An 11,153-nucleotide genomic window follows, 5' to 3' on the forward strand; every position below is an offset into this window, starting at 1 on the left:
GGATTCTCTCTCCCTCTCTCCTGTGCCTCCCCCCCACCCTTGCACTGTCTTTCAAAAATAAACTTTAAAAAATACATATGATCTGGGCTCTAAATCCCATAGATTTGTGAAAGATAGATTTCCATGATTTCTTCAAGTCACAAGGGCATCTTCCCTCACATTCTGCTCTCTAAATATTCATGTTTTGCTCACCACGACCCACATCCCAAAGCCCGATTCCTTCCGTGGTTTCAGCGACAGCAAATCCTTGCGATACAATTCTTCAGCTCGGTAATCTGAATAAAGATCTAGGAAACCGTGAAAAATTGTACATGGCTCAGTATAAATTCATTTTCAGGGGATTTGGTCTTTGATGGTGATGCAAAGTCAGAAACCCTAATTAATCTCTGAACACCTCTCCCCTGGCCTTCTCTCCGAATTCTAAATGTGTTAACATACCACTGGAGGCTGAGTGGAACACCCAATGCTCACTCCATGCTTCATGTCTTATCTCTTGTAGGCAGATGTAGTTGAAGTTCAGAGGAGTAAAGGAATCTTTCACTGCCTTCTCTTTACCCTCCAATCTGTTCCCCTGAGGCGTGCTGTTGAATCAGTTATGAACACGACCACCATCGTACCCATAGGCTTAGACACAACAGCTTATGTGGCTTAGCAACGTCATGTAAAACCTCAGTGTAGTTTCTTGACTTCTTAAATTACCATTTAAATGAAGAGAAGTCATTGAAAACTTCACCAAGCATCTTAAAACATATGTCTGATAAGAAGAAAAACGTATATACGTGAATGTACGATGAATAAAAAAGTTTGTCTTTCATTACTTTATTCGCTGTATTCTGGGGAACCCTTTGTCTAAGGACAACGGGGTTCTCTGCCACATATATATTTCATTGTGTTATCACAATTGGCACTGCTTATTCTCTTGTGAAGCATGAAGGCGCACATTCCACTTCCTTCAATATTGAACCTGGAACAAAATAAGGAGATTATTTACCGAACCTCATGAAAACTAACTGGGCACAGCCTAAAATAGGTAACTTTGCTGATTATGTTTCAAAATGTGCAATGTAGAGGTGCCTGGGTGGTTCAGTTGGTTAAGCGTCCAACCTCAGCTCAGGTCACGATCTCACAGTTCATGGGTTTGAGCCCCGTGTCGGGCTCTGTGCTGACAGCCCAGAGCCTGAAGCCTGCTTCCGATTCTGTGTCTCCCTTTCTCTCTGCCCCTCCCCTGCTTGCCCTCTGTATCTCTCTGTTTTCTCGAACAGATTTCCATTCTCAAAAATGAATAAACACTAAAAAAAAAAAAGAAAGAAAGAAAGAAAAACAAAATCAAACCAAAATGTGCAATGCAAAAGGAATAGAGGGATGAAACGAGCTGCTTCTCTCTATTTCAACCTCCAAACTTCTCCCCAGGATGGGAGGGTGGGAAGAAACGAACACCAGGCAACTTTACTGCAATAACAACAAAGAATCCTGGAACTTTATGCTGTATTATAATGTAGTAAACATGGAAAATCACTTTGTGAAGGGTTAGATTCTTCTTTTTATACACTGAAATAAGAATAAGTAAATAAATATATTCAGCCTTTTAAAGATCACATACAGGGAGAGTGTGACTGATATTTGAATCCCCCTGCACACATTTAAAACACTGATATATCTTAAGGCCGAAATAAGTGTTCCCTGATCCATTTTTTGAAGCCATGACCATAGTAATAGTGAAATAAGTATTCTTCACTTGATGGACTATGACAGAGGTAAATAATCATAAATAAAATATCTAGAAAGGGTTTTCTAAGTTCTTATCTTAGGTCACATAAAACACACGAAATTGAAAACTCAGAGTGAGAAAAAAGAAAAAGAGAATGTTGTTAGGATAAATACCTGGGTATATGGCAACTGAAATGCTTTTAGCCCTTCATTTTTGAGGAACTTTGTAAGACTGGTGTAAACCCTAATTTCTTTTTTTTTTTTTTAATTTTTTTTAACGTTTATTCATTTTTGAGAGACAGAGCAGGGAAGGGGCAGAGAGAGGGAGACACAGAATCCGAAACAGGCTCCAGGCTCTGAGCTGTCAGCAACAGAGCCCGACGCGGGGCTCGAACTCACGGACCGCGAGATCATGACCTGAGTTGAAGTCAGACGCTCAACCGACTGAGCCACCCAGGTGCCCCTACTCTCCTAATTTCTAGGTTGCCTTCAACATTCCATCCTGCTTATCTCCAAAACACAGGTATATTTCTGGGCCTTCACATACCCTAGTGCCAATTGTTACGGGCTTAATTCTGTACCTCTCCCAGTTCGTATGTTTATGACCTGACCCATAGTGGTTCAGAATGCAACCATATGAAGAGATAATGTGTTTAAAGATGTGATTAAGTTCAAATGAGGTCTTCAGGGTGAGCCCTCATCCAATGTTACTGGTGTCCTCATAGGAAGAGGCTTGGACCCAGATAGGCATGTGCACAGAGGGAAGACCATGCAAAGACACAGAAGGAGAAGACAGTCATCTACAGGCCAAGGGGAGAGGCCCCAGAAGAAATTGGCCCTCCTGACACCTTGGTCTGGTAGTTCTTGCCTCCAGAACTTGTTTATGCTGTCCAGTCTGTGGTATTTGTTACAGGAGCCTTAGCAAACGAATACACCATCTTTTTTTTTTTTTTTTAAGGTTTGTTCATTTTTCAGAGACAGAGTGTGGTGGGTGGGGAGGGGCAGAGAGAGAGAGGGAGACACAGAATCCGAATCAGCACAGAGCCCGACTCGGGGCTCAAACTCACGGACCGTGAGATCATGACCTGAGTTGAAGTCAGACGCTCAACCGACTGAGCCACCCAGGCGTCCCTAATACACCATCTTTAACCAACTTCTATTTTTACTCCTTCCTCACCTTTTTTTTTTTAACGGGACTATATATAATATATAATATCATGTTAAACTGCCAATATTTTCTTGCCAGAAAATAAGTATTACATTTGAAAGTCAGAAAGTTGCATTTATATTCTACCTTTTCTTACATTTTTCAAAGTTGGCTATATTTTTATCCTCAAATCATTGTGTGGGTATTTTCACCCCAAATTGGATATAAATACAATGATAACAGGATAAGTTTCTCTATATTTAGAAAGTCCTGCTGTTTCCTTTATCATGTCATATGCCTCATATCATATCTAGCACAGTATGTCATAAAACTAGTACAGTACCTATTTAACTAGGTGCTAAATAAACTGTAGCTAGAAGTTTCCTCCATGGGGAACTCAATATTCCATTCCTTTCTCCTCTCTGAGTTGGAAAATGTCTTAAGTGTTTCAAAAGCAAAAATAGACTCAAGAGGTACAATCAGTTCTTCAGGCTAAGGAACATAGAGAAGTTCAAGAATTTTATTTATTTATTTATTTATTTATTTATTTATAACGTTTATTTTTGAGACAGAGAGAGACAGAGCATGAACGGGAAGGGTCAGAGAGAGGGAGACACAGAATCCGAAACAGGTTCCAGGCCCTGAGCTGTCAGCACAGAGCCCGACGCAGGGGTCGAACTCACGGACCATGAGATCATGACCTGAGCCAAAGTCGGCCGCTTAACCGACTGAGCCACCCAGGCGCCCCGAGAAGTTCAAGAATTTTAAACAAAGGTCTATTATTTAAAAATAGAGCGTACATTGGGGCACCTGCATGGCTCAGTTGGCTAAGCGTCCGACTTCAGCTCAGGTCATGATCTCACAGTTCGTGGGTTCGAGCCCCACGTCGGGCTTTGTGCTGACAGCTCAGAGCCTGGAGCCTGCTTCGGATTCTGTGTCTCCCTCTCTCTCTGCCCCTCCCTGGCTCATACTCTGTCTCTCTCTGTCTCTCTCTCTCAAAAATAAATAAACATTAAAAAGATTTTTTTAAATAAAAAAAAAAATAGAGCGTACATTTTCTCTTTCTCACTCATTCCCTTCCATTTCAGGCCACTAGTGTGTGTGGTAAGTGTAAGCTTGAGTATACTTTCTCAGACTCCCATATCAATGACAGACCCCCAACAAACAAAGGCAAAACCCCAAGAGGAAATAGTCAAGGATCAAACTACTTTGATTTTTCTCTAGGCTAGGATAAAAACAATACTTGGGGTACATATGTCGTATATATAGTCCACCTTACCTTATAGAAGTAGATGTTGATATTTAATGCCAAACCCCGACTAAAGACTGTATATTTGTTTGAATATGGCATCCATATATTGACAGTCTTTGGGGACATAATGTGGAGGCAACTATAGGGGTAGCTGATTATAGACTCAGAATCCTTACTATACTTAACACATTCAATAATAAATGCCATGAAGGCTTACCAATTGCTGAATGTATCTCCATTTACCCACATCCACGGTGTGCTTGCATTGAGTTTTTTCAGTCCAATCCAATAGGAAGAAGTTCCCAGATGGGGCATCAACATTTCCTTTTATGAAATACAGGGTGTTATAATGGATCTCTCCTAGTTTTCTCATTCTCATTACCTCTAATGCTATGGTCCTTCTCCGGGCCCATTATCCTCTTGCTAGGGTTATCCCAATTGCCTTGTAGCATGGCACTCTGCTTTTGTATTTGCCACTCATTAGCTCATCACAGCAAAGCAAATGATGCTTTCAAGTCAGATCAAGTCTCACTTGATCAAGTCAGATCATGTCTCACTTTTGTTCATAGTTCTGCAATATCTCCCTAATTTTACTTGGAGGAAGACCAAAGTATTTACAATAGCCTCCAAGACCCTAATCATCCACATTCCTCACTCACTCCCTCATGCTAGGCACATTGGCTGTTTTGTTTTGTTTTGTTTTTTCTGGTCCTTGAATATTCCAGGCATACACCTACCTTAAGGTCCATGCTCCAGATGTTTCTTCTTCTTGGGAAGCTTATCCCCCAGATATTCCTCTAACCAACTCTCTTAACTACTTTACAGTTTTGCTCAGTGCCATCATCTCAACGAAATAAGACTATCCTACTTGCAGTCTATCCACCTAGGACACTCATAATATTGCTTATGTATCTATCTATATATCTATATCTATATATCATATCATATCATATTCATATATGTCATATCCATAAATCATGTATATGTATATAAAAATTTACTACCTTCTAAAATACTATGTAATTTAATATATTTAATTTATATTATATTATATATATATTTATATATATTTAATATATATATTTAATATATTTAATATATTTTAACATATTTATTACGATTATGTTTTATTCCCTGTCGCTTCCTTTGGAATCTAAGCTCCATAAAGGCAAAAGTCTTTGTTTTGTTGACTGATCTATCACACCCTTGAAGTATACTTGTCATATAATAGCTAGTCAATAAATTAAATGAGATTTATATTGTGAAAGAGAAATCTAACCACTTCATTCTTGGAGTTGAATATGGCCAGAGATCCACGATAGGCTATGCAGTTTTCTTGACCCTCTATCCAAGTTTTTTCACGTTCAGATTGAAAGAAGCAATTATTATTGATTTGGTTCCAGTCTTGTGGACATATAGTTTCATCCTCAGAGCATGTACTGTCATTAAGTATCTTTGGCTTTTTAACTAAAATTAACACAATGGTAGAAAAAAAAATGAAGAAAGTATAGGACAAAGGAAGAGTCTCACATTTAGGGTAAAAGATATATTTTGGATTGAGAAAATGTATTTTACTTCCATATTCAATTCAAATGATTTAACTTCAAACCTCAGCTCAAAAAAAGAAAAGATCAAGAACATAGAATGAAAGAAATCGCCATTGAAGAATGAAGGTGTATGTATAATTTAAGATTAGCAATAACAGACAAATAAACATCCAGAAACTAATCTTTAGCCAGTTTCCTCCCATTTTTTATACTACTGGCATTTTCTCTATTCATCCATTTCTTTCCTATTCATCCACTTCCTTTCCACTGTAAATAAACCAATTGTAAATAAATCCATAACATCAGAGGGGTGGTTTCCTATTGCTGACTTAATTGAAACTTGACTGTCTTTCAAGAACAACATTCCCACAGGAGTTGGAGGTGTTCCTTTGTTCTTAAACACAAAAGAATGCAGGGAAATAAAGATCAGGATTTTACGAGTTTTCTACCATCCACTTTTTACTTTCCAACTTACTGCAACTAGATAGATGAAGTTACTTGTTAAGGTACAGCCCTGAGAAACAGAAGGCTCACCAAAAGGACACCTCTTCACATCTGAAATATATGACGGGTTTATAGTCAGGCCTATGAATGAGAGAATCTTCAAATGGGAAAGAAAACAACAGTGTAGGACTATTCACATGAGCCCCGGTATAAAAACCAAGTGGAAAAATCAGGTCACCAAAATTATCTGAAAGTATCAAGCTCAAAATGATGTTAAAGTTTGGTGTTGAAATAAAAAGCTTGTACAAAACTCAAGTGTTTGGTTCAGAACCTGGGTTACCAGAAAACCAAGTTTTGTCGTTCATTCACTAATTCATTCATTCATTCAACAACTACCAGTTGAGTTTCTATCATGTGGCAGATATTTTTGTAGCTCTAGGAATACAACAGTGTACATGCAAAACAAAAAAAAATCCTTGCTTGATGGGACTTGCATGTCTACTGAATTATATAGTTTGTCATAAAATATATCAGAGTGAAGGCGATTAGGATTATTGCTGGAAAGACTTGCAATTTTAACACAGTAGTCAGGATAGGATTCAACCAGAGGTTAATATTTACTAAAAGTTTGAACCAACTAAGCTAGTGAGGAATATGCACATTTAGGGGGAGATTTTCCCAAGCAAAGAAGAAAAAGAAAAAAAACAAAACAAAACAGTACAAAGGACCAAGGTGAAGTGCCTGGCTTGTTAATAAAACGGTGAGGATGCTTGAAGGTGCCGGGATGGCTCAGTTGAGCGTCCAGCTTTGGCTCAGGTCACGATCTCACAGTTTGTGGGTTCCAGCCCCACATCGGGCTCTGTGTTGATGTCTCAGAGCCTGGAGCCTGTTTTGGATTCTGTGTCTCCCTCTCTTTCTCTCTCTCTCTCTGCCCTCCCCAGCTAGCACTCTCTCTTTCTCAAAAACAAATAAACATTAAAAAGTTAAAAAATTTTAAAAAAGAGAGAGAGAGTGAGGATGCTGGTACGACTGAAGACGACTGAGTGAAGAGGCAAGTAAGTAGCAGGGAATGAGATCACAAAGGTAACTGGGTGACTGGACCCAACAGAGTCTGGAGGCCATCTGCAAGAATGTGGCATTACTCCAAGTGAATGAAAAACCAATGCAGCATTTTAAAGAGATCTGATTTGTTTTTTAAAAAATGTGTTTAAAATATACTGTAGAAGTGTACTGAGCAGTACGATGGCCACTAGCTACACGTGGCTATCAATCATTTGAAATGTGGCCCGTCCAATTCCAAAAGTCCCAGAAGCGTAAAATACACACGGAATATCAACAACAGACTACAACAATTTTTTAAATATCATGAATGATTAATCTATTGATATGTGGTGAGGTGATAATATACTGACCATACAGTTGTTAACCTGAATTTTTCAGGAGGCAATAATCAAGCAAAAGCATTGTTGTGGAATCAAAGAGTTGCAATTCAGGGTACACAGACTTGAGTACAATCCAAAATAGCATCCCACTTGGGAACAAAAGTCAGGGGTTCTTTAAGATGAGAGAGCAATGTTTTTTGCTTTGTTTTTTTTTTTAATATTTTATTTTGTTTTATTTATTTTATTTTATTTTTGAAGGAGAGAGAGAGACAGAGCATGAGCAGGGGAGGAGCAGAGAGAGGGAGACACAGTATCCGAAGCAGGCTCCAGGCTCCGAGCCGTCAGCACAGAGCCCGATGTGGTGCTCGAACCCACAAACTGCGAGATCGTGACCTGAGCTGAAGCCGGACGCTCAACCGACTGAGCCACCCAGGCGCCCCGAGAGCATATATTGCTTACGAAGAATTTTAATTGGTGCTGGTAGCTAAAAATTAATCTTGGCTAAGCACAGGTGGTTTGTCACTGAACAAAAGTCCATTACTGTAGCACATCGCAGGTGTTCTGGTGGAGTCCTTGGACTATTTGGGGTTTGGCCCAGTTCAGCTGTTCAGGAGGACGTGCATAAGGCCTACCTCCTTAATGACCTCCTGGATGCCTTTTAAAACACCTTGACATAAGTGACCCCATATTATTTCAGTTTTCACACTGGGTTAAATACAAAATACAATTAAACCAATTTTCATTTGTTTTTCACTTTCTTACTGGGGCTTCTAAAATATAAATGTTGTCTGTGGTCCCTATCACATTTTCAGTGGATAACTTTGCTCTAAGAGGGAAAGGGTGGGAGAGGGAAGAACATTTAGAAAAGAGGATGCTGGCAAGGTATGAGGTAGTAACAGTAGAAGTGGGGAAAAGGACTCAGATACTAGTTATATTTTGAAAGACCAGGAAGACTTTGCCGGTTATTTTGGAGGCTAGTGGATTGGAAAAAAGAGTCAAACATGGCTATAAGATTTTTGGTTTGACTCTTAAAAACTGAGAACAAACTGAGGGTTGATGGGGGGTGGGAGGGAGGGGAGGGTGGGTGACGGGTATTGAGGAGGGCATCTTTTGGGATGAGCACTGGGTGTTGCATGGAAACCAATTTGACAATAAATTTCATGTATTAAAAAAATAAAATAAAATAAAAATAAATAAATAAATAAATAAAAAATAAATAAATAAAAAATAAATAAATAATAAAAAATTTTACTGGAAAAAAAAAGATTTTTGGTTTGAAAATTGGAAAGACCAAGTTGCTATTTCCTGAGGTAAGGAAGACCCAGATAGAAGAGGTTATGGGAGAGAGACAGACTAAGACTTCGACTTGGGTAATGTATTAGACAGTCAAGTTGGTGGATTGAAATATTTGAAATTCAGTGAAGAAACCCAGATTGGAGATGTGTATTTGGAGGCGATCAGAATTATATGACATTTAGAGTTGTAAGCATGGTTCAGATTGCCCAGGGTGCAAGGGTAGATACAGAGGGGACCTGCTCAGGGACTGAGCCCCAAGGCACCCCAAAGTTAAGAGGTCAGGGAGAGAAGAAAGAATAAACAAAGTAAAGCTGGAAGAAGCCAATAAATTAGGTAGAAAGCATACCATGCGGCAACACAGAAGTTGCCAATGAACTTGAAAGACAAATTCAGTAGACAGAAAAGGAAGTGGAACCTGACCAGAGTACGTTTAACAGAAAATGGGAAGACAGAATTTAGAAAAAAAAATTGGCAAAAAATTCAAGGTGGTTGCTGTAACAGAAGAAAAAAAAGAAAGAAATTGGTAGCTAAAGAAGGAGTAAGGGCTAATGAATTTTATTTTCAAGGTAAGAGAGATATCACCATCATGTATTGCTGATGGAGACGTTTCAGTTGAGTGTGAAAAAACTATAATGTAGGAGAGAGGGGAATATTACCCGAGTAATATAACCGATTGGTGAGAGGCTATAGAATCTAGTGTGGGGCACAAATACTCCATCTACAGTACCTGGAATCTAGACAGAGTATATGGGTAGGGATAGAGGTAAAAAAGTAGATGTGGTCATGGGAGTCTTTGGGAGTTTTCTAGTAATTGTTATAATTGATGAGGTAAAACGAAAAGCAAAACATAGACTCGAGAGTGAAGATGAAGAAAAAGGCATGAAAGGTCTGGAGAGGAAGAGAAAGTATAAAATAATCATGTATGGGAGAGAGTTAACGCAGTAGCGAAAACGTGATACGACTGTCAGTCTTCACTCCAATTTTTTGAACGCTTATCACAGTTATTCCTGGTGTGATTCTCTAACACTCGTGTTCTTTCTCTCATCGAAGGCACTCTCTCCTAAATACCTACTTGACCTTAAGTTTCAGTGCAAATACCCCTACCTTCATAAAGTCTTACCTACCAAGGGCAGATTCATAATCTCCTTTTCTTCCTCTTCACATTGAACATACTTGTATTTAACAATTATTTTACAGTTACTATCGGCATAGATACTTGTTTCTTCCATCAAGTATTAATTCCTTTCAGGCCAAAATCCACCGCCCCCCCCACCGCCTTTTCTTTTCTTTTCTTTTCTTTCTTTCTTTCTTTCTTTCTTTCTTTTTTTTTTTCATCTTGGTAACATCATCACCTAGCACCGTGCCTGAAGTTCAATAGATATTAAGACAATGAACATTCTAGAAGGCAAAGCAGATGACTGGGTTTGAAAAACAATTAGATGCTCTGGCAAGGAGAATGCTTTCTGATTCCAATTGTTCAATGTCAGGGAAGAAGAACAGGCTAGTAGTCACTGGTACCAGACTGAATCAATGATAATACAATTAACATAGTTTTAGCAGAAATCGTTTACTTACATTTTCTAGGAAATTCTAACATTACCCACAGAAGTAAAGCGATGCCTCCACATATACTTGATATGACTAGCATTTTCTTTGTTACTATACCTAAGGAAGATGCATATCATTGTTTATCTTCTAAAGAAAAATAAACAACAAGCAAACAAACAGAAAACTCGCGTGAGATTTGTCTTTTTCTCTACCTGCTCTAGGTGCTTTACAACCCGGCAATTGGAAAATGGGAGAATGAGAAAGGGTACTAAGAGCTGGACCTTTTCAGCAGCAAAAGTCTCAGCAGTGCTTGGCTTCCACTTTTTGGCGCCATTTCTGACCATTATTTTATTGACTCAGTGCTCTTGCCCCGGTTCCAGAATAGAAAACCAAACTTCATCCTGGGACTTTTTAATGAATTTCTGCCTCTTCTAAGAAGGAAAAAATTGGGTGCAGAGGGGTGGATCCACCGTTTCTTTGAATCCTTTGTTTTATTAATGATGCCTGCTTTTATTTCAGGGCCAGGTTATGGACAGTTAAAGAAAAACTGCTCGGACTGCAAGCTGGGATCCAGAAGGGATGGTAGGCTAATCATGGGAGGGCTCAGTTCCTGTACCCAAGGTCAAGCTCCGTGGCGCCCCTTACCTGGCCTCGTGACCTTCTGCTCCATGGCCTGCATCCCATCAGTATCATCGCTATGCTCAGCCCTACTGCCCTCCATCTCGGAGGCTCACTCACGGACAAGGCTCTTCTGTTTTGAGGCTGGGCAAGTAACGGCCTGCGGGCAGGCGTCAACCGCTACCTTTACCCCAGGGGCCAGGGCTCAACAG

At 39.4% G+C, this 11,153-nt stretch overlaps 1 protein-coding gene across 2 annotated transcripts; it reads right to left on the reverse strand.

Annotated features, from left to right (window-relative positions):
- Window positions 1-803: 803 nt before the first annotated feature.
- On the reverse strand, window positions 804-11,153 carry LOC125918829 (early activation antigen CD69-like). 2 transcript variants are annotated; one of them, XM_049625067.1, is made up of 5 exons: window positions 10,969-11,152; window positions 10,351-10,440; window positions 5,386-5,573; window positions 4,324-4,430; window positions 804-964 (listed from the first exon to the last, which is right to left on the reverse strand). In XM_049625067.1, the coding sequence occupies exons 1-5, from the start codon at window positions 11,042-11,044 to the stop codon at window positions 850-852; spliced, it is 576 nt and encodes a 191-aa protein (XP_049481024.1). In that variant the 5' UTR covers window positions 11,045-11,152; the 3' UTR covers window positions 804-849. The 2 variants fall into 2 exon arrangements, with proteins under 2 accessions (XP_049481024.1, XP_049481025.1); XM_049625068.1 differs by lacking the exon at window positions 10,351-10,440 and having other exon boundaries at window positions 10,969-11,153.

Source organism: Panthera uncia, chromosome B4, assembly GCF_023721935.1.
Source record: "Panthera uncia isolate 11264 chromosome B4, Puncia_PCG_1.0, whole genome shotgun sequence".
Taxonomy (NCBI): domain Eukaryota; kingdom Metazoa; phylum Chordata; class Mammalia; order Carnivora; family Felidae; genus Panthera; species Panthera uncia.